This window comes from Colobus angolensis, unplaced genomic scaffold (assembly GCF_000951035.1).
Source record: "Colobus angolensis palliatus isolate OR3802 unplaced genomic scaffold, Cang.pa_1.0 Scaffold88, whole genome shotgun sequence".
Classification (NCBI taxonomy): Eukaryota; Metazoa; Chordata; class Mammalia; order Primates; family Cercopithecidae; genus Colobus; species Colobus angolensis.
In genome coordinates, this window is record NW_012122709.1 from 5,872,791 (window position 1) to 5,897,808 (window position 25,018).

General features: G+C 37.9%; 2 gene segments (V, D, J or C); both read right to left on the reverse strand.

Moving 5' to 3' along the window:
• Positions 1-25,018, reverse strand: part of LOC105503813 — a 908,479-nt gene that overhangs the window by 360,140 nt on the left and 523,321 nt on the right. Inside the window, 1 exon segment of the C gene segment in view lies at positions 20,525-20,533. Within this exon segment, the coding sequence occupies positions 20,525-20,533 (9 nt within the window).
• Positions 1-25,018, reverse strand: part of LOC105503812 — a 594,664-nt gene that overhangs the window by 324,718 nt on the left and 244,928 nt on the right.

The following is a 25,018-nucleotide window of genomic DNA, read 5'->3' on the forward strand; positions in this document are numbered from 1 at the left end:
AAAAAAAAAAAAAAAGAAATCAACTACTTTTAAGTGTTAATGAGTTTCAGGGATTTTAGCAGCATATTCTTGGTCATATCCTTTCCAATATACTTTCATAGTGTAAGAGCTCACCTATATCAATATGCTGAATACTAAAGCAGATGTCTCATTTAAACTACTCTTATTCAACACATCGGAAGACAGTGTAAACATAAAGAACTATACGCCATTTCCCAAGATGGCCTCATTTAGTTTATTTTCCAAGTTAGGCATCTGGGTATTTTTCCTGCCAGAGTGCAGTGGTCTTCCATGATTGAAAAGCCTAAGCAGATGTAGGAAGTTTGGGGTGTCTAGATTTCGGCAATGTATGTTGCAAGTAAAAAATGTGATGCACTCGAGTCCCAGTTCAGAGTCTCTTGAAGTCTGTGCAATAGTATTTATTTTTTTCCCTGTTATAAAGTCAATGTTGTAATGCAACAATGAAAGGATATGACGTATTTCAAGATGTGTTATTAGTGGCTTATTAGTGCCTACCACATGCCAACCACTGTGCTTTCAATTTTATATCAATTCTTTCATTTAATCCTCAAAGACTAGAAGAAGTTGAAGAACACAAAGAGGCAGCATATGAACCTAGATAGATCTGATAAACAAATCAAAGTTTGATTATATTATTCTGCTAATGTGTCAGAACCTACAACAAATCTTAGATAAACAAAAGACTAATAAGAAATGTCCCTTTTTATCAGCTTCCTCATAATTATACCTAGTGAATAAAAGTATATGAATGAAGATCTTTTAAGGTAAGACTCCACAGAGATAAAGAATTGAGAGAAAATAATATGATGCAAGTCAATATGGTGGTTCACTCAGCCTAACATGGCTCTGATAGTGGTATCCAACCATGTTGTCTCCAGGAATAGAAAGTAGGAAGTAGAAGGATCTGAAAATAGAAGGTCTAGAATACTATCCTTAAATATAAAAGTTTTCCCAAAACTATCTTACTGCTTTGTGAACCACTTAAAGTCTGGCTTCTTGAATTACTATTGATTTATGAATCTCTGTTTTTTAGAGTACTCTACCTCAACTTTTAGCTGTCCCTGAATTCCTGCAGCACAAAGAGCATCTCTCTTTCTGTTCCTCACCCCTCACTCCTCCAACAATAGATTGCCGTTGTTTGTTATTTAGTGCTTACTAGACTCAGTGTGTGGGTAGGTGGACTTCTCTATTGCCTTGGTCCAGCTTCAATCTTAGATTGGCCCTATGGGCTTGGATCTTGGATTTAGGGTTTTCTCAGCATTCATACCTTTCCTCCCTGTGGCAGCCAAACACTGCCGTGTTTCTCTGTGGGTGTCGTGTGAGAGAGTTTTCTGCTTCCTTCTTACAGGTATCAAAATTAGAATGGTATTGTTACAGGGTCTTCAGCTCAGAATGGTTTCCTGTCTCTTACCCAAAGGTAGAAGTTGTTTTTTTTTCCTTGACTCTTTTCTTTGCTGTTGTGGATCTTAACCTGTGCTCTGGGGGATGGCAGAATGTGCTGTCAGCTCTTTAGCCCCATCCCCAACAGCTTAAAGCTTTTCCTCCTGCAAGAGGCTGATTTAAGTAAGAATGCTGGGATTTGTGCTTTCCTGCAGTGGGTGCCGATCATGTCTTGTAAGCCTACACTTTTGCTGGGGCTCTCTCTGTGTCCCACCCTGCCCCTAATTACTTCTTCCAACATCTGTGAAATGGCCCTAGCAGTGAATGTAAACTCCTTCCATGTCTACAACTCCCAGCAGTTCTATATTCTGATGATAGCTCTCACTCAATCTTTTACCCAGTTTCTTTTTCTTGCTTGTATGGCAGACAACATTTCTTTTTCTATGCTCTGCTGAAGTTGTGCCAGTCCATAAGCTATCTGTCTCCCCTTGAAGGAGCCTTTTCCTCATTGGAGTCCAGCCTACTTGTTTGCCCTGTAATCTCAGGTCTCTAATGGGTTAAAGCAAAGTTATAATTTTTCTATTTATCCAGCTTTACTTATTGAGGTAGAAGCAACAGTCTTTTCTAGCAGGAATGTGAACTCTGGCAATCTTCCATTGCATCTAAAATTGAAATGTTGGTATCAGAAACGCAAGACCTTTGTCAGTATTCTCTCTGAACCATAAGAAGCATTGCAAATCATAATATCATTGTAAATCACAGATCGTAATTGAAATGCCTCCTTCCTATTCAGTCTGAGAAGGAGGGCATTGTTGTCCCTTCTGCTGTACTGTTTTCCCTCCCTTTTTCTTTTAAGAGAAGAGTAAGGTCTTTTCTTAAAAAATGTTGAGACAATTTTATATTTAATTGTTAAAAGTCTCATAGAAACTAGAGTCTTTATTGGGCCTATGTTGATGGAAGAATTGGCAAGTGCCTGAGTTATAGATTCTGTGGCTTCAGTTAAGTTGTGAGTCATGGTAGTAAATTTGGACTCAATAAGGAGAAATCCCAAGGAAGGTAGCAAGGCTGAGGAATCATATAATTACAATTTACTTTGGTTCTGATGGATTTCCTCTGAGCTCTTAATAGATTTTGAAGATGAGTTTATGGATATTATGAATATCTACAGAGCAGTCTCCACATTTTAATCTACCTTGCTTTTAATAAAAACATACGGGGAGAAACATTTTTTAATCCATCCAAGAGAACTTGGATGTTTCTCTTGAAACAATTAGAAGTAACTGAAGAGCTTTGCATAGGACGTATTTTCTTTTCCTGAATGAACAAGTGATTGACTGAACTCATGAGAGTAAGAATCCAAGTACGGCAATCTTATTTTGAATTCAGATCGATAAAATGTTGGAGGAGGAATGTCCAGTTTGCTCTGAAATAGGTAACAATCAAGAAAGAGCAGATACTTTGTGTATTCCTGTTTTGGTTCTGGCAAGTTGTCAAAACCTTAGCTGAGAGCACAGAATTAAGAGAAGAGGAAGGTTAAGACTTAGGCACTGTGTCAGGCCTGCAGCAATGTGATAGGGTTCACTTAGCATCCTTAGCAGAGGATTCACAGGAGGGATTTTTAGGAAGATTTGTAGGGAAGAAAAATGATTCATCAGAGTCAGAAGATTAGTCTTATGTGCTCGACCAAAACAATTGGGTTTGGGAACTGAGTAAAGAAATATGGGATTTAGAAGCTACAGTCTACTTTCTGGAGTTTCCATGAATTAGGTGGTTATAAGATTAACTATAGATCCTAGCATCTGTAGCAGTGTCTCCCCACATGTCTCCTTTCTCTGTTGTGGTTAATCAAATCTTGTGATAGGCATGTGACTGTAGGGAAGACCCAACTAGCAGACCCAGCTGCAAGGAACATGAGAATCAAAAAGCATGATAAGCCAAGCTGGAGTTGGCAAGGATTAGAGTGAAGTTTAGCCAAGGAGATAGAAAAATGCATCTGATCCAGAATAGGCTGCTGTTCTACATAGTCCAAAGTACTCCAGTCTATAGTCTCACCAAGATTGCATCTCTCTGGCCAGTCTTTAAGGATCCTGCCATAAAAATCTTTATTTTGTATGCATGTTTTTTTTCCCTAGTGTCTTCCATACTGTTCTCAAGAGACTTAGTTGAGCAGATATAAAGTCCTGTACAATCAATTATAGCTTTAAAATTCCATGTTTCACATGTTGCATTTTTAAATGGCATACTCCATAGGAAGAAATAGAGATGTGATGTTATCTGAGCAGTATGGCCTTTACATATGGTCCTGTATGGTTTCTAAGGCAGTTGTGAGGGTGTGCTTCCTGGAATGAACTAAATGACTTCCTTTCTAGGTCTTATTTTATGCACCCTAACCACCAGCTGCTAACAAATGCCTGGGTTAGGTTTGTGAGTTTTTCCTGAGAATGTGGGAATAGGCAATTGCCTCAGGTTGAGTTCTGACCTTTTTGTAAGGTTCTTCTAACATTTTCTTCGCAGTGGGTTCTTTGAGACAACAGAAATATGCTGCAGAGTCTTCTGGTTGTGATGATGATATGAAAAGCTGAATAGTTTTGGTTGCTTTCTGGAAGTTCATTCAATATTGACTATGTGTTGCATTGGTTATTGCATCTGTTTGCTGATAAATGAGGAAAATAATCTTCCCATTGGCATCTTCTGGTAAATTTCATGAATATGAAATTTATTATTGATCTTTCCCACTTCCTTAGCTTCATGTTTCCTGTCTTTTTTCATCTTTTGGGGGTGCATGAGGCTTTGGGGCTTTTGTTTGTGTAGCAGGGCAGACAAAATCCCTCAGACACTGAGTTAAAGAAGGAAGGACTTTATTCAGCTGGAAGCTTCAGTAAGACTCAACAACCCAGCTCCCCTGAGTAATTCCTCTCCCTTTTAAGGGCTCACAACTCTAAGGCAGTCTGTGTAAGAGGGTTGTGATTGATTGAGCAAGCAGGGGATACATGACTGGGGGCTGCATGCACCGGTAATTAGAATGGAACAGAACAGAACAGGGATTTTCACAGTGCTTTGGTATACAATGTCTGTAATCTGTAGATAACATAACCGATTAGGTCAGGGGTGGATCTTTAACTACCAGGCCGAGGGTGTGGCACCGGGCTGTCTGCTTGTGGATTTCATTTCTGCCTTTTAGTTTTTACTTCTTCTTTCTTTGGAGGCAGAAATTGGGCATAAGACAATATGAGGGGTGGTCTCCTCCCTTAGTGTGTAGATGGTCAACTGAGAAAGTAAGACTCTAAAAACATGGCCTGACAGAAATATGGGTTATACCCCATTTATTGGTAATGCAACTTTCCTTCGCTGAGCCATCTTTGGGGTGATTCTGGATCTTGTTAAAAAAATACTTGCCAATTCTTTGGAGACAGCTTGTGTACCCATTGTTATGCAATAACCTTGGTTGAGGCACTTGGAGGGATATCTTTTGGTAAAGAAGTTCAAAAGTCAGAAATATCAACTGTGTGTCCCAGCTAAAATCTGATAATAAGAGATTTGAAAGGATTTCTTTAAAGGGCTGTATAGTCAAAACTTGACTTAATTAAAACTGATATTTAGGCTCTGTATGTATTTACTTACTGATTTAAGGTCTCTGTTCTCTCTCTCTGTAAAAATTTCTCAGGCAACTGAATTTCTTCTTAAAGCCCTGCTAGTTGTGTGCACTCCCTCTGTCTCTCTGTTTCCATTGCCCTTTCCTTCCTCTTGCCACCCTCAGTGCCACATAAGAAGACAAAAACAAACAAACAAACAAACAAAATAAACAACTCTAACAGCCTGGGATTCCTTAAGAAAAAACAGAAAAGGTGCCACAGACACATTTATGGGAGAAACTGCTATTTTTTTTCCTCAGGGAATCCCAAGAGTTAAAAATGGACAGAGCCCTTTCAGATCTAAAACTCTGCTCTCCTTTGCATTGCACTAACAGAAAATTTTGCTTCTGGAGTTACTCGAAATTTCTTTTTATTGTGAAAAACTTGTCTTTGGTGTGTATAATGGCTCGGGAATGGGCTGATCACAGAGGGGGCTGACTGGCAATGGGTTGCCCACCAGCCTCAGGGGGAATGTATTTGCAGCGAAATGCACAGTGAGAACATGGCATGTCCTAATCCCCATGGTGTTTACCTCTTTTGGGCGATCCAAGATTTAGTGTAAGTTACGCTTTGAATTCAATGGTCCAGATAGAAAAAAGAGACTAAATTAAAATCACCTATCTAAATGAAATTGGTCACGTTATAAAAGCCTATAATACATTTATATAATTTTGTGTTATCTTGGCATCCATGTTTTCAATCTTCCTCTAACACAACCAACTTTAAAAAGCTTAAATTCCCTGTCTCTATATTTTGAGATGCAAATCCTCTATCTCATTTCACCTGAGAGTTATCACTTTAGAAATGCAAATTTAGGGTTGCCTAACTAACAGTTGCCTAGAGCAATAAAATAGGTAATTGGAACAGTGAATAAAAACAACTATTTAAAACTGGTAAATAAATCATATAGTTCTATAAGATCTGCTTCTGTGTGTCTGCATGTCTATATATTTATATGCGTTATGTGTATGTGATATTTCACTACCAAAATGTGTGAAAGAGCTCTAATTAATTGGCTTATAGAAAAAGTAAGCACTTAAATATTTTATGAGAAAAATAGAAACCTTAACTCAAACACCTTCAAGTTCATGTGACTTTAGTAATCTTTAACACATAAAGACAATTTAAAAATTATTGGTGAAATAAAATAGAAACCTCTTCAGAATTTAGACATTTTGTCTAAGTCCATAGGACTGTTGTTCAGATATTACCTCTGCTAGATGTTTTAAGATCATAAAATGTGTTTTTATGACAATTTTTGACACGTAACTTGTCTATAAACTATGTTTTTGGATTTGGGCCTTTAGGGTATGGTGAAGCCTAGCTCCAGGGATTGTCCTTTCTCTTGGACTCTGTATCTGGTGCTTAATTAGAGTTACTTACTTCCTCAGTTTTTCACTAAGATTAAGAGTTACTAAGAAGTAACATTACAATTAATATATGTAATTATACTAGCTATGGCGAGGCACGGTGGCTCACACCTGTAATCCCATTACTTTGGGAAGCTGAGGTGGGTGGATCACCTGAGGTCAGGAGTTCAAGACCAGCCTGACCAACATGGCAAAACCCCATCTCTACTAAAAATACAAAAAATTAGCCAGGTGTGGTGGTGTGTGCCTGTAATCCCAGTTGCTTAGGAGGCTGAGGCAGGAGAATTGCTTGAACCCAGGAGGCGGAGGTTGTAGTGAGCTGAGATTGCGTCACTGGACTCCAGTCTGGGCGACAAGAGCAAAACTCCACCTCAAAAACAAAACAAGACAAAACAAAACCAAACAACAACAACAATAAACTACTAGCTATAAGAGAAACAATTCTATAGGCAAAGTGTATAAAGTTGTTTGTGTTTTTGATAAAAAGCTTCTAAGAAGGCATGGGAATCTGGCTTCTGTTAAAGAGAAAGTAATTTTTTCCCAACATGAAGATCTTTATAAATTAATTTTTTTAAATTAAGGTTTTAAAAATTAATTTAAAAATTTTTTGATTAAAAAAGATGGATAAAACTAAATGAATATAGAAAGTTGAAAAATTAAGTTCTTGTTCTAGGGTAGACTAATAGGACAAGACTAAAGATTTAAGTAAGCTGTAGAATGTTTGTGGAAGACTCATCTTGTGGAAGGAATTCTGTGTGGGATTATTTTGTTTGTTTTTTCTTTCTTTTTCTTTTTCTTTTTTTTTTTCAGACAGGGTCTCACTCTGTCACCCAGGCTGGAGTGCAGTGGTGTGATCTCGGCTCACTGCAACCTCCACCTCCCAGGTTCAAGTGATTGTCATGCCTCAATCTCTCAAGTAGCTGGAATTACAGGTGTGTGTCACCATGCCTGGCTAATTTTTGTATTTTTAGCAGAGTTAGGGTTTCGCCATGTTGGTCAAGCTAGTCTTGAACTCCTGGCCTCAAGTGGTCCACCCACCCCAGCCTTCCAAAGTGCTGGGGTTATAGGCATGAGCCACCACACCTGGCCATTCTCAATTCTTATCAATATATGAATCAATCAAAACTTGTTGAGTGTTTCCTACATGAAGTGTTGTGCTGGGTTGATGTAAGGGAACAATTGAGGAAGGATCTTGACCATTGGGCAAACTGGTAAGATAACTCAGGGTTCCTTGGGTAAAGCTGGAAATCAATCAGAATAAAGCACAATGAGAAGAGAAGGCAAGGCCAATATAAAATCTAAGTACTTGTAAATGCCATTTCCCCAAAACAGATATTTAAAACCTTGGAAAAAATACTGCTAGTGGCCTTTCCAGGTAACTAACAAGATTAACAATCTAAATACTTACCGTGTACAATCCTCATGTCCAAGAAAGAACCAGACAAATTTTTTTTTTTTTTTTTTTTTGCTGTCTTTCTATTGACAAGCTGTGGGTACCTGGGAGAAGAAAGAGAGGTTACTTTTCACTTTCAGATAGGAATGCAGAGATCCAAAAGGAGTTTATATGTGTAGCTTCAGTCAAATAGTAATTCACTCTGGTTTTTGAAACTGAAATCTATGTAATTTTCTCTGAATCTAAGTTATCTGTCATATAATTACCAAGCAATTAAATAATTATCAAGAAAACAATGCCAAATTAGATATGACCTCAAGGCCATGGCTCGCTTTTTGTGTTATATATTGAAGCAACTGAATTTCCTTTAGGTTTCTCTTTTATCATGGATGAGCCTTCTGGTAAGTTCCCCAGACTCCTGTGGTGAGCATCTGTGCTAGGTGAGCACCTGTGGCTCAGCTTTAGGTTAGAGTACAGGTCTTGGAGGCCTGGGTATTACTGTGTCTCTGCGCCACAGAAGTAGGTTCCGGAGTAACTGAGCTGGGAGGCCATAAGGTACAGGGAGCTTTGCTGCTTTTTTTCATTAAACGTAGCGACTATTTTGTCATGACTCTTCTGTTCTCCACCTTTCAGTAATATCATCAGGAAGACGGGCACTTCACCATGCTTCTGTCTGTACCAGTGTACAGAATATAAAGCCTTTGAGGAATTGCAGTTGATGATAGCATCTTCCCCTTCTTGGAGGATCACGGCTTGAGGACCCTGCACTGGTTTTTGGCTTCTCACCCCTGATCAGAAAGACAATCGAATGAGACGCTCAGTCTCAAGGGAAGGGTGATTTTCTTCCTTCCTTCCTTATTTAAAACATTAAGCATCACCACATAATTACAGTACATTTTCCTTGCTTCTTAGGTCAGGTTCTTTTTTTTTTTTTTTTGAGACGGAGCCTCGCTCTGACCTCCTGATCCGCTCGTCTCGGCCTCCCAAAGTGCTGGGATTACAGGCTTGAGCCACCGCGCCCGGCCTAGGTCAGGTTCTTAAAAGGGCCCTTCCCAAGACAGAAAGCTATTGTCATTAAGATGCTGTCATATCACAACCTCTCCCAGACTGAATCGTGTACTCACAGGTCAACTGCCACAGCAAGGTGCCTGAAAGCACTTTCAGGAGAGTCTCCATCCTCAGCCTGCCAGAATGTCCAGTCAGCTTCTGAATGGGCTTCCTTAGTAGGAGTTGCTTTGAACTCAGAATAAGACCTGTTGCAATTGTTTCCAGGATATTGTAACTTTGGGGGCAACCAATCAGAGACACATGACAACAGTTTAACTGCACAGAGCTAAATGCATCTGTCTACAATACTTTTTAAACTGCTCTCCCCTGTGGCCAGACTGAGGAATGTTGATTAAACTGTGGATTTTGGCTTTTCTTGAGTAAGTTTTCGTCCAGGATAGGCTTTTTTCTTGCTATAAGAAGGGCCTATCCATATACTGTTTTACAGAAAGAATTACTTCAGAATTAAGAGAAAAAGGAAGTATCAAGGGAAAATTTATTATATATATATTTTTTACTTTACATATATATTTTATATACACACCCACACATGGATATAATATATAAGTATGTGAACTCAAAGTAATCTTTCAAATGGTGACATTTCATGATACTATTTACTTGTGCAGATTTCTTCGAGTGCTCATCATTGTCTTCAAGATAATGTAATGTACGAACATCTCATAATGGCTTTTAATTATTTTCACAAAATGGTTTCTGCTTATTGCTTTAGTTTTATATTTACCGATATACATTTTGAGCTGTATGCTGTAGTCATTCTGAATTAGTTTAATGTCATTCTCTTAAACTAAATATTGACTTCATGTCTTTGTACATTCTATTTATCTTTCTCTATGATACCCTTTCTCTGACTCCATTTTTGGCTAACTGTTTCACAAATCTTAACTTAGATAGTACCTCCCATAGGTGGTTTTCCCTTACATTCAAGTTTCTGAGTTAAATGCCACTGCTAGATGATCATATTCTATGCATCTCCTATGATAGCTTTTATTATACTATATTGTAATACACTCTGCAATATTACATGTTCCCTGAAGGCAGAAACAATGCCTTATTCTTCTCATTTGCATCTACTGTTTTCGAGTCTAAGACACATATTAGGTATCAAATGAATAACCTTATTAAGTAAAATCTCAAGTAAATAGAAAACATATTTGGTAACCCCACAAATATTATGGTTACTCATTTATAAAACTGAGAATTAAGGTACAACTACTTTGCAGTGGTAGTTTGAACATTTTATGACATATATGATTTTAATTATAGCATAATTCTGGCTTTTAGTCCTCAGGTTCATTGTGTTCTGTGTCGCCTTGTACATGCTATTTCTATCTTTAAGATCACTTTCTCTACCTTCTCTGTCTTTAAACTTGATTGACTCCTACTAAATCTTTAGGTCTCAGCATAGGCAAGACATACTCCAAGCTGCCCCTGACTCAACTCTAAGGCTAAGATGGGGGTGGGACTTTCCATATACCTTCATACCTCCCTTTGCTTTCCCAAGGTTGGCCTCATTTCACTTTACTCTGTTTGATTAGTTGCCTACATAACTAATTAGACTACACATTTAGTGAAAGAAGATATTATGTATTTTTCCATAGCTCTTTTTTTCCCAGCATGTAACATTTATGCGGAACTCAGCAGGCACCCTGTTAACAATTGCTAATTGAGGAAGATGAATAAAACTTGAGAACAAAGTTAGCTGGAAATCATTGTCCTTGCATTACAGATGAAGGTCCTGATATAAAATGTTAAGAAGTTGATTCACTTGCTCTAGAAGATATGACACACTATGGCTAGAACAAAATGCTAGAAAGTAGTTTTTTCCAATGCTGTTTCCCAAATATACTAGGTAAGAAAAGAATATAAATAGATAACTGTGGGAATGAATGAAATGTGGAAGTTGAAGCAGCCTGAAGAGCTTGAACAAAAAGGCAGGGATGACATTGGATGCAGTATTCCTTTTTCTGGTATGATTCTATGTTGCTTTAGAAGGATAAAGACAGCATTAATATATTCCCTCCCCATTATGCAAGACGTGAAATGGAGTAAATGTAACAGCAGTTAGAGTGAAAAATGTCCATTGTAACAGAAATTTATAATGGATTTCAATAATTTGTAAATCACGTTAAATATATCTGAAAATAAGAAAAGCTGATTTGTTGTCTTAAGGTATTTGAAATAGTTTTGTTAAGAGCAGGGATATATAGTAACTGGACTGATTATTCACCTGAATTTCCATATTATTTGAAACTGAAATGAAATGATTCATCATAGCTACATTTCTCTACACCCTGCTAGACTAAGACAGCAGCAACTGTCATGTGCCTGCACTTTTGCTGGAATCTGTGGCTACAGCTTTGAATTTGGGAACAGGCTCTGGATGCCTGTGAGCAATGAATATGCACAGCAGACTATCCACTCAGAGTAGCTGAGGCTGTAGAGTGGGAGCCCGAGATGTGCATGGAACACCCTAAGTATGAAGAGTGATGCTTAATATTCCTTCCTGCTTTTCATTCTCATCTACATGCATTACGAAAAGGATCTTGAAATTTTTCCTGCCTATACCAATATAAGCCATAAAAAGAACAGAAAAAATACTGCATGTGATATTGGTGCTCCCGGATATGGAGGGATAATAAATCTAATTCACACTGAGTTAGCTTTACATCCATGTTCAGGAATATAGAATTAAATGTGAGAGAACTAATCAACCTATAGATTTTACCTCATAGTTAAACCAACCCCATGAGGATCCCTAGATGAACCAAGCTAAGCCAACATATGTATCACCCCTATTCTGATCAAAAATGTCTTCAGCATTCCTGAAATCACTGTTCCTGAAGTCACTGTTCAGATTAAGCCATAAGTGATGAGATTTACAGAGGCTTCTGCATGCTTCTTGGGAAGCATCCTGAATTTCTGTATCTTCTCACTGTAAAGATCTTCAGCTTCAGAAAATCAGCCAATGAGGAACAAGTTCTAATCATTTACCTACAAATACAATATACATATAAAACCATAATTTCAGCTTTTAATTTTCTATGAGTGATAATCACACTCTTCTCTAGGTCAATGATGAAGAAACGCATGCTAAGAATTTAAAAAATTGCTAGTGTTTCAAAAGCATGACTTGTTAATAGCTTCTGTAAGACGGGCCCATACCTGGTGGTTTGGAGCATGAGTGACCGTGAACTCTATTTTCTCACAAAGTTAGTGATACTGAGCAAAATCCCTGAACTCCCACAGCCTGTTTTCTCTACTACAACATGGATTATTCTAATAGTTGTCTTAAATAATTATTAGGAGAATTAGTTAATGTAATACATACAAAACAGGTGGAATAATAGAAGTTCAACATAATCTAGACATTATTACCATTATACAGCAATGTGCTTTAAGTGATAAAATTCTTTCTCATGGAGCTACAAGTAACAATTCTGATACCACTATACATGTTTAATGGAATTGGACTATGATGTAAATGAATAGTGGGTAGTGATGACAAAAATTATTTGCTTGACCAAAGTTTAGTCAGGCTTTTGAAGTTTCTCCTAAGCTCATCTCTGCATTTTCTTGTAAAATCTAGTCTTAACAAGAATCCTTCCAGGTCAGTTTAGCAAGAACCACACCCTCCCCTGCTGCCCTCGCCATCCTCCGCTTGATATCTGATTACACTCCGTATCTAACTGAGTTCCTCATCCTCTTTTATCCCCCAGGTGATTGATGTCTGATTACCCTGAGCTGTCTTCAGCAAGAATCCTGTTTGGCCGGTCTAGCCAGAATATCCCTTGATTCTCGTGTTTCCTCTTAGTAATTTCCCATTCACTGACCCCTAATCTGCCCCTTGGCTAGAAATCGCCACTTGTTTATGCTGTATTCGGAGTTGAGTTCAATTCTTCTCCCTCACTGCAAAGTCCTGTTGCAGTGGTCTCTGTACCTATCATGGTGGTCCTAAATAAATTACAGCCTTACCATGTTGTAACAAGTATTACTGAATAACTTTTTGTTAACAGTGAGAGCCAGGCTGTGCACCCCTGTAGTGGGAATCTATGGATAAGCAAGGGGAGGAGGCTAGTGTGATCCATGTGGTAATGATTTAGCATTGGAGACATCGATAAGAACGAGTGTTTAACTTAATATAGATACTGATGGTTATGCTACATATAGAAATGTTTATAGATATGCAGATATACATAGGTTAGTATTCACATATGCAATTCTTTGCTCAGAAATGCCTGTACACTGAGAAAAACTAAAAGAAACGACATCTCAGGAAATGTTCATCACTGAAAGAACCTACAATATGACCTTGGTTTTCCCGTTCCAAACACACATTCTTGCCCCCTAGTATACAAGGGAGACTGGGCACCCTCATTCCAGAAGCTAGCACAAACAAAGCATCACCAGAGATTTATGCTTTAGCTAAATCAGCAACCTCTTTCTGAAAGTAGAAAAGGAGAGTGGTTAGACTCTTAAACACTCTAAAACTCAGGGAACTTTCTTAACTTATTTGTAAGACTTGTCATGTATCAGTCTTTCTTTAAGCTCAACTTGCCTCACTTACTTCAAAGCATAATTTTTCACACTGCCATGTGGAAGAGAGTCTGTGTGCCTCCCAGTCTGAGTCCCCAAAGCAGGTTTGAGTATGGGCTGCAGGTGCCTGGAGAGCACTGTGCGCTTGCTGCACAGAGGTACGTTGCAGAATCTCCAGGCTGGGAGGCCCCAATGTGCAGAGAGAGGTGCTTGGCACTTTTGTTTAAGAAGACTGTGAATCTTCCCTCTTCATTTTTATCCTTAACGGAACTTATAGATATCAGGAATGTAGGACCTTCAGCAGGGTATTTTTTGTACCATAGGAAATAATCAAACATGCTGTTAGTGTAGTCACAGTTCAGAATAGAAATTCTTCCTTCCTGGACACTCAGGGATGGTGGATTTTGCTTAACTTGCTGGTCATCATTCTTCTGTTGACTATTTACCCCTGTTTGGAAAGAGAATAACAGATTTCAGTTTTATTTTTAAGGTCCCCACAGGAAACCATCATGATTCGGAAAACAAAACAAAACTTCTCCAATTATCTCCCAGCCTTGTAGTGTTCCTTGTAGCTTTTCCTACTATATTCAAACCTCCCATGCGCAACTCACAGACTGGCTGAAGCCACAGAATCAGCAATGATGCCCCCAGGAGCATGCCCATTCCTCCTGTGAAGACGCAGGTTGTCTTGTCTCCTGCACAGAAAGCTGCAAATCTGACTTCAACCTCCTATGCTTTATTTATGTCCTTTCACAGACCCTTCATTTTACTTATGAACAACCCTGTGCGTAGCTATAAAGTTATTTATCTTTATGAAAGGAAGCACTGCCCCCTTTAGTTCAAATGTAGAAAGTTTTTGTAAAAGTGTTTCTATATTTCCTAAAGATGATTTTATAATGCCTTCTCCATAAAAAATTAAAAAACAAGAGATTGAAAGAGAAGGAAAAGTTTTTAGAGAACACACACACACACACACAGAGCAATAGTAGAAAATGATAACTGAAAATTAGAGAATTACAGAAGGTCAAATGACTGACACCTTGTCAACTGGCATACTAAGGCAGACATCTCATTTAAAAACATTAATAAAGGTTGATACTTACTGGGGACACATGTGGGTATGATGTCTTATTTAATACAATGATTATGAATTTAGAACACAGAGAAGTTTTGTAGCTTAGTCTTTAGTGTAATTGAATTCTAATATGGTCTTCAAATGTGCCCGTATTTTCTATATTATAAATAGCACAACATAATTAAATTAAATTTAAATTCTGGGTACCTCTCTTAAAAACACAAATCAGCACAACGAAATTTATCTTCTGTATTAGATCACCTTCTGAACTGAAATTATTTCTTTTGGAACTTGAATGAGATCATTTACTGTGTTCTGTATTTTCAAATGAGAAAAATGGTGACATAATCCTGTCAAGTCTATAGACAATATATTCATGAAATTTACCAGAAGACACCAAAAAGGCAACATAGCTGCTTACCTTCACTCTTGGTCCACAGGTAGTGTATTTCTCCATGTTTACTATGATGGAGGAAGGAAGCAGAATCAATTGTACTTTTAATGCTGAATTAGTAGGGCAACTAGTGATTTCAGCTAAGATTAAATTCCAAAATATTTTTTGAAATTATTTTTAGCAAAGACAGATAACACATAATAAAATAATATTTGATGCATATTTTATTATGGTAATAAACATTTTGAATTTTCACTTGAAGAATAACGAAACAAATACTCAGAAAAGTTAAAGTGCCTCTATTAAAAGTGTTTTAAGTCCATTGATATATTAAGTCTGGCCGGGCGTCATGGCTCACGCCTGTAATCCCAGCACTTTGGGAAGCCGAGGCGGGTGAATCACCTGAGGTCAGGATTTCGAGACCAGCCTGGCCAACATGGCAAAACCCTGTCTCTATTAAAAATACAAAATTAGCTGGGCGTGGTGGCACCTGCCTGTAATCCCAGCTACTTGGGAGGCTGAGGCAGGAGAATCGCTTGAACCCAGGAGGTGGAAGTTGCAGTGAGCCGAGATCACGCCATTGGACTCCAGCCTGCGTAACAAGAGCGAAACTCCATCTCAAAAAATATATATATATGTATATGGTTATGGGACAATCTTCATTCATAAATACCTGATAATCTGAAGAGAAAGACAAATGTGTAACTACATATTTACAACATAGTATGAGACATGAGTATTTTATGAGAAAAACATAATGGCGATCCATTAGTTCTGCTGAGTAAGTTAGCAGTGTGGAGTCAGAGAAGACACTACAAAGGTAGAGCTATTCAGTTGGGGCCTTAAGAGATAAAGGAAGATTGATGAATTGGCTGTGTAGGAAAAGGGCATTCTGGACAAAGTTATCTGCAAGTTTAAAAGCATACAGAAAAATTATAGCCAGGAGTGCTCAGCAAATGAACTCAGTTCATTATAGTTGAATTTCAGTATCTGTGTGTAGGAAATTTATGACTTGATGTTAGGAAGGGTGGTCACAGGCAAAACATGAGGATCCATGCATGAATCGTGTATAAGAAGGCTGATTTTCCAGGTCCATGGGGCCTAGTGGACTGTAGTTCTCTCTCGTTTGCGCTCTTGCACACATGCACACATGCACACAGACACACAGACACACACATCATTTAGACAACAAAAGTACAAAATACACAACGCACAGATGTACCACAAGTCCCATGTTGAATCACTGGATATGAGTGACTCTTTGCCTTGCTACAGAAAACTGTTTTATTTGGGAGGGGTGTTTGTGTAAGTTTTTTCAGCAAGCTTTGAGGCTGATTGTGGGTTATTGGCGGCTCACAATTTTATATTTGTGGTGAATTCACTTTGTTATGTGTGTGTGTGTGTGTGTGTGTGAGAGAGAGAGAGAGAGAAAGAGAGAGAGAGAGAGAAAAGAGAGAGAGAGAGAGAAATAGAGAGTATTACAGTCCACTAGGTACCCTAGACCTGAGGAGATTCTGCTCCTCCTGGGGTATGTATGCTGGAACCAGGAGAAGTTCTCACACTGAAGACTGTGTCATTAAAATGATTCTAAATCATCATAGAAGAATTAGAATGAAATAGAACTTTTATCTACTGAGAGTGGTGAACATTACAAGAACTGATGATGGCTCAGCCACACAAGAGCAAGAGGTTCCATTCTGGAGGTACAAAAGATTCCCAGTGTTTTGAGCTTGTAGGAGAGCAGAAGATGAGCCTATCAATTTATTAATTTTATAACGTGTTCAAAGCACGTTATAAAAGTCACGTTGACACTTCTGTTCCTAGGGAAGTAACCACTCTAAAGAGCCTGAATCTTGGCGTTATTCAGTTTTATGACAAGTCCTTTGCAGAATCAGTGGAGATGGGTGACACAGCTGTCTCTGCACAGGAAATTAGTTGGGGGAGGGGGTGGGGACCCTTGTCATAGCATATCCATATTCATATTTACATACACCAAACTGAGTCACCAGATATGTTTAGAGAAGTCTGTCTTCTCAAATAAAGACAACTCAGTTATACTACCAGAAATTTCTGAAACATGGGAGTGGACTTATTCCTTTGGTATCTTTATTATAACAACGTAGAATTAGATTGACATATGTTAAATTATTCATAAAGTTATATTATAAGTAATTTCTTCCTGATGAGAATTTTTTAATTAAAAATCATTCCTATATCTTCACATAGTGATAAATTTGATTCTTTACACCCAGTGTTTCATGGAAATGCAGGTGACCACAGACTGTATCCCTTTTTTCCCTCTCTTCTTTCCCTTGCAACTCACCTTGCTACATGTGTTCTTTTAAGATCTACTCTTTTTCTGCTAAGACTAGATTTCTGATTGTTCTTTCTCCCAATAGGTATCTGGATACACATTTTTTTAAAGACAGGACAACTTTCCATTGAACTAATTTGTATTTGCCTAGTGCATCAATCAGGGTACAGTCAAGTGCAGGAAAGTCACCATGAGTTGTATGGGATAGGGGCTTAATTATGGGAATTTGGCTTAACGTGATTGTGAAAGGAGACAGGGAAGTGAAGGTCTAAGGGCTGTGGGAAGGCCAGAGAAGGAAACTCTAACCAGTTAATCTGAGAAAGCAAGCATCTGCAGCTGCTGAAGTGTGATTTGAAGGGGAAGTTCAAGAAGTCCAAGGAAGTTCTTGCCTTTGTGTGGTTACCATCTCCATTCATCTATTGCCAGGCATCTGAAGGTGACTGGTCAACAGGAAGGCATGCTAGACATGGAGTGGAACAGAGTGACGACAAGCTGGAACCTGCTGGGCATATCCGTGTCTATTTGTCACATATGACAAATGACTGCTTCAGAGAGCAGTGGCTACTGTTTCACTTTTGCCTTCCATATCTCACACACATTTCTCTTTGGCCAATTTTATCCTGCTACCCTCCAAAAAAGGAAAACTCTGGGAAACTTGGTTCTCTGTTTAATCCAGTACAAACCACCATTTTGTACCTCCATATAAACTTTGCATTAGGTCATACCTCATTTGATGGTATTTAATTTCCATATAAGACAATAATAAAATAATTATTCTATCTAATATGGTGCAATTATCTTCCATAAAATTGTAAGGATGCTAACCTTTTCCCCAAAAGAAAATGCAAGGTCCCTTGTGTCATTTTATACATCTTTAAGTAAAGCTTATTCTTTTTCTAGTTGAGTCATACTTCTCCTTCCATAACCTGTAAATTTTATAGTGAGCCATAAAACTAACAAATAAAAACACATACTATTACAGAGAGTAGAAGAACAAAATAAATAAAAAGAATGGGTTGTTAACCCCTACCCTCCCGCCACACACACACACACACATCAATCAAAGGAAGATGTACCCTTAACTACTTCAGATCTTGTTTCTGTCACTGGTCAAGTGGTTGTAGCTGCTAGGCATAATTTCATTCTTCTGCCATCATTCATTATTGTTTTTGCCCTCAGCAAGCACGTTCCTTTGTCTGGTGGGATGATGACCTCAAAATCTATGTCTTTAGCAGTCCTGCCTATATTGAGTTGCTGTAGTTTTCCATTAAATTTTATCATCATTCATGGTGGGATTAAGAGTTTCCACAGACATACTCTTCTGTACCCCACTGTATTGTAGCAAACCATTTCTCCATGAAAGGCAGTATCAATAATCTCTGCCAGTAGAATAACCCCCTTCTTTGCTTTTGGTTGACTAGAATGAGGAGTCCACGCCATTCTCTTGCCTATACTATAATGTCAAATTAGTTTTGGCCAGCCCAGCTGCTCAGGTATCTAACTATGTGGATCAAATGCAGTGATCTTCAGGCCCCCATAGGCTGTCCCCAAATTTGCAACTGGGCCACATATGTTTCCTGGCTCCTGAAGAGGGCTGGGCATTTACTAGGCTCACTCATTCATGATTTCAGAAAAACTTGAGGGAAATGCAATTGACCCTTTGAAAACCAAAAGCAAAGCTGACTTTAAGAACTTTTCTCTTTTTCCTTGATTTTGAGCAGTTTTACTCTGATGTGGAGAAGTATGCTTTTCTCTTGTTCTGTGAGTGTGTGTGCACGTGCTGAGTTCCTTGAATCAGTGGAGATTTTTATCAAATTGGAAATTTCCACTTATTATTTCTTCAGATTGTTTAGTTTCATTTTCTCTCTCCTCTCTGTGGCACCAATTACACATATATTAAGCCATTTGAATTACCTCACATCGTTCGTATGCTCAGATCTGTTCTTTAATTTTTTTTTCTTTATATGACTTAAAGGCATTGCATGTTGATTTGTCTTTACATTAATTCTGTGTCCCTCTTCCAGTCTCATATTAAGCCTACTCAATGGCTTCTTAATTTCAGATACTGTATTTTGCAATTCTATAATGTCCATGTAATTTTTAAATGTATGCTTACTATTTTAAAACTCTGTTAAAATATGCTATTGAAATAATTTCCTGTTGAAAATTTTGATTTATTTTATTCATGTTTCCTTAATTTTTAAAACATATTAATTATAGCTATTTTAAAATTCTTGTGTGTTAATTCCACGTTTAAATCATTTGTGGGTCTCCTTCTATTCATTATATTATCTCTTGATTATTGGCCCTTGTTCTTGCTTCATTACATTTTTTACACACAATCAAATCTGTAGATTACTTTGTTTTTCTCTAAAAATGTTAATTTTGTTAAATTACAAGCAGATAACCCTGATACTGTTGAAACTTACTTTAATCTCTGTGAGGGGAGGGTTTTTTTCCTCAATTATTATTTTTGTCTTAGAATATAGCCCTGACTCTTAGCATGTAATCCCTACTCTAGTGAGTCAATTGAAAGCCCAAGGTGTTTCCGAAGGTTCCTTTGCTCTGGCTAGGCTAGAACTCCAATGTCTTTCTGCACAGCGCAACTCCTGAAATCTCCATGGAGCTTTTAGACCCCCAGAAGTTGTTTTCTGTGAGGCTTCCCAAAGTTTCTCCCTGTGCATGTGCAGTTTACGTGTAAGCTCTGCAAACACTCTACACATATTTTAAGACCCTCTTATATAAGATTCACTTCTCTCTAGTACCCTTTTCTTCAAATCACAGTTATATTCATCTCTGTGTTTTTCCACCCAGTAAGGCTGCCACTCTCTTCTGGGGCTCCAAGTCCTAGTGCTGAGGCTTAGAAAATAGCCACAAGGGAGAAATGCTGAGTGAATGTGGGAGTCGCTTTGCAGTCTTTCCCTCTCCCAAGAATTGCAAACATTCACTGTCTTCTCTCCTTAAAAAGAATTGTTTCATATGTCTTTTCAGTTTTGTAGTAGTTTGTAGCTAAAAGATAACTCCAATATCAGCTATACTGTAAAAATCAGAAAATCTTTTTTTCTTTAAGTCAAAGCTTTCTTATATATTTCCTCCCTTTTAAAGACAATTGTCAGCTTTATTCAATAGTCAAAATGTATCACGTTTATGTATCATATTTATCATATCTTCTACAACTTATTTAGAAATGCTTCCCACACTTAAAAAGGATTAGGGTCTCTAAAGAACTAACATTTCCTTGTCATCAATCAGTATCATGATTCTTTTTATTTGTTCTTAGTACAGTTATCCCTATCTGTGCACTGTTAGGATGTAGATATGCTTAGTAATTTTGTTCCCATATCCTTCACCTTACCATATTAAGATTTACAGACGATTCATTTCAAGGTTCTTGTTCAGTCTCCCATAAAATGAGAGTCACTTATGCACATTATGTAATGACTTACAAATTATACATTATGTCTTAAAATTGTTATAATCTGCCTTACTTCCTGCCTATATATGTATGCTGTTCCTCAGACTGGAGCACCTTCTCCCACATGCTTTTGTTCTTCATTCTGATTAACTCCTATTAAATTGCCAGATTTTGAACTAAGGCATCACATACTCCAGAAAGCTTCCTTTAACTGACATCTATTTGTTTTTATAATACCCTTTACTGCCCCAATTAAGTCCTTCTCTATTTTATAGGAACTGATAACAAAAATGTGTTCCCCACTAGAAATATATTCAACAGGTTGAGCAATTTCATGAGACAGATCCAGCCGCAGCAGCTCCTGGGCATTACCACTCAGCTTTGAAGTGGAAAGCTCCACCTACCTGTGGTTTAGTCCACCTTCTGCACACTGTGGTGCATATGTGTGAGTGCTTGTGTGTGTATGTGTGGGTTGGGGGTAATGGAGGGGTCATCTTTTTAGGGTTTAAGAATCTTTTTGGGGAAAAGTAGGAACACAGCAGCTTAGAGAGAGAATAGAGAAATAGTCTATATGTCTTTGAGGAGTCAGAGATAAAAGATATTGACCAAGGTAAAAATCTGGAACCTGATCAGATGGAATTTTTTTTTGCATTGTGAATGAATTGTATAAAAAGTTATATATAAAAATATATATGTTTATATATATATATCACAATTCCCATTTTTACATTGAAATTATCTTAAAGCCAAATAAAATAATAGCAACTTAGGGCATATGACCACCATAGGAATAAAAAATGTGTCATAATAGTAGAAAAATGTTAACATCCTCATTTTGTATATATGAATATATATTATAAATATATATATATATACACATATATATGTCTCCTAAAAGTTTTTCCTGCTCTATCAATTCAACATTCAATATGTAGACATACAGACCATTGGTTTTCAACCAGGGGCTATTTGCCTCCAGGGACACTTGGCAGTGTCTGGAGACATTTGTGTTTGCCACAGCTGAGGATCTTACTGGCCTGTAGTGGGCAGAGACCAGGGATGCTATTAAACACCCTACAGTGCCCAGAAAAGCCCCTTGTCCCCAAAAGAATTACCTGGCCCAAAATGCTAATAATGTTGCTGTTGACAAACTCACAGAGACAATGCTTTTCAATTCAGACAGTCCTCCACAATTTTCTTCTTAGCTTTTTCTAACCTTTTCTTCCCAGCTACACCTTACGTTTTCTCAATTTGCTTCTTTTAAAAATTTTTTCTTGACCTTGAGTTTCTTCAATTTTTAATTTTTGTGAGTACTTAAGTACGTGCATATATTTATGGAGTACCTGAGATGCTTTGTTACAAGAATGCTATGTGAGATAAGCACATATGGAGAATGGGGTATTCATCCCCTCAAGCATTTATCCTTTGAGTTGCAAACAATCTACTTATATTCTTTATTTTAAAATGTACAATTATTATTGACTGTAGTCACCCTGTTGTGCTATCAAATAGTAGGTCTTATTTGTTCTATTTTTTGTACCTGTTAAACAGTCTCACCTGTCCCCCAGCCTCCCACTACCCTTCCCAGCTTATGGTAATCATTCTTCTATCCTCTATGTCCATGGTTTAGATAAGAACAGTGATCAGAGATTAGAAATAATTTTTGGACAAACAGATCAAGTCTCATATTGGCCCCGATACTAAAAAATATTAATTCATGAAACTATAAATAAATGTTAAACAACTTGTCTTTTTTAAACCTCAAGCTTCATTTTGGCTCTTAGAGATAAAGCGGAATTGGTGATAAGAAAGCAGGATTATGTGTGTTATTAAGAATTTTATGGTCCATATACTCTTTTGCTACTGATCCCCCACCCTCAGCCTAAATTATTAGCCCTCTTCATGTTTCAGAGATTTTTATTCTCCATTCATTCATCAATCCTCCTGACAGCCTAAGGAGACTTTTCTCAGGTTAGAGTACCACCTAGAGCTAACACCACTTCCTCTGCAGCAATTCAGATGCCCCACCCAGGGGTGGTGCCTGAGTCTGGTCTTAAACATCAGCAGTGTGTTTTCAGGAAGGCACACAGTGATTCAGGAGTGTGGAGAGTGTCCAGTTTCTCTCAGAAATTATTGCTCTGAATGAAGGTTGCAGGTCAGAGGATTCTTCGACTTATAGCCCCTGGAGAATGATGGCTATGGGAGCAAGTCTATGGCTGTCTATCACCATGAGAGTAAGTTCCTTGGAAGAGACTGTGTCCTTTCCATACTGACAGAGCTGGAACATTGCCATCTTGGACAAGCCCTCATTCTAAAGTTCACCTTAATCAAAAACCTCCTAAGTCCAAAGGGCATCAGCCTGATGGCTATGGTCAGCATAAACCACAAATAACCACATAAACCATATACCACATAAACCATAAACCACAAATAACATCTCCAGCCAGAAACATTCCAAACTCCTCCCCAGCTAGAGGCATGCTAGCCCTGAGATAACCCTGCTCTGACCGGGAAGGTGCCAGCCCTGAGATAACCCCCCTCCTGCCAGAAAGAGGTCAGCCTCAAGATAACTTCCCCTCCTGTGAGAGAGATTCCAACCCCCACCATAAACTTCTCCTCCACACATGAACATTCCAAGCTTGTGATAAACCCCCTCACCCTAAAACCAATATACACTCTTAGTCTGTAAGAGAAAGTGCTCCTGACCAAAAACAAAAAACAAAAAACAAACAAACAAAAATATCAACCAGAAGCCCCCTTCAGGTTTTATCTAAAGTAAACCTGTCTTTAACTGACAAGTTGTGTTTCGTGTTTCTTTACTCTTTCTTTAACTCTTACACATATTCCTGGCTCAAAACGTATATCAGGACACAAATGAGGTTTTGAGTGTACCTTGTGGAAGCTGTGGTTCCCACTTTCAGTTTTTTACTTTTTAAGTTCATTATGGTAGGCATTTCCCAAAACATTGCTAATCTTCACAATAATACTGTAAATTAAGTATTTATACTTACTTCCTGCAGTACTTATCAGGAAATTGATGCTCATGAAGTTCATATAATATTCCCAAATTTACACAGCCAATAAGGGACAGAGCCACTAGAAACCCTTGCTCTTTTCTTAGTGTCATGGTGCTTTTCAGGAAGAGACATGTAAGCCTAGTGATTATGGAAAGACCCTGGGCCATTTTGTTGAGGAAGTAAAACAGAATCTCCTATCAACCCATAACACCTTCCCACAAAGGTAGAAGAGAAAGAGAAAGAAAACAGCTTTGGCTGGGTATGGTGGCTCACGCCTGTAATCGCAGGACTTTGGGAGGCCAAGGCAGACAGATAGGTTGAGCTTAGAAGTTGAGACCAGCCTGGGCAAGATGGTGAAGTCCCATCTATACAAAAATACAAAAAAAATCAGCTGAGCATGATGGCACACACCTGTGGTCCTAGCTACTTGGAAAGCTGAGACAGGAGGATCGCTTGAGCCTGGGAGGCAGAGGTTGCAATGAGCCCTGATTATGCCACTGCATTCCAGTATGGGTGACAGAGTGCGACCCCATCTCAGAAAAAAAAAAAAAAGAAAGAAAGAAAGAAACGAAACAGTTTTATTGAATAAGCATTAAACCAGAATGTGATGCATCTCACAGGCAATTCACTAAAGATATTACAAAGAAATAAAGAAATCTTATCCTTTTATATAGCCAAGCAGATGCAACTGATTGTCTACAATTTCTCAAGATAAACAATAACTAAAGGACCTGACAGCATTATTTGTCAAACATAGTTCATCCTCAATTTACCTGGTAATGGAGGTAGCCACCTGTTTTGTAATTGCCTTCACGCAAAGGAAACATTTCTCACACCTTTACGACAGGAGGTTGGTTTGCAACTGGGAGCAAAGTACCAGCTGAAGTTAGGCTCCTATCCTCCCCTAAAACTAGATTAGGGCACTACCTCCCTTTGGGGTTACATTTCAAAAAAAATGCTCTCACATCCTTGAGAAAGACCGTCCTGGATTGTAAACTGGCAAGAGGTTTATTTAGCTTTTAAAAAGATTTACCTACATTTCAAAGGGATAGAAAAAAAACTCACAATTACAAGTTTTCTAAAGTAGGTGCTCTAAGAAAAGGGAAGGGAGAGTGTCTTTCTCTTTTTGCATCAGAGAGAATTAACATTGTTTTCTCATTTCTATTTGTATTTGCCTTTAAAATTTTCAGAATTAAGGAGTTTAATGTGATAAAATTTTTAGAGGTTGCTTTTAAAATGGATTACTGGGTAGAATAAGGATAAGAAAATAAGAAAAATAACCTTTGGAATATAAAAATAAGACAAATGTAAGACTACAGTTATTATTTGCATGGAAATTGTCTGTGCTTAAAACACTTTAGGATGAAAGTTGGATTCCATAATCTTCCATGAGTATAAGAAAT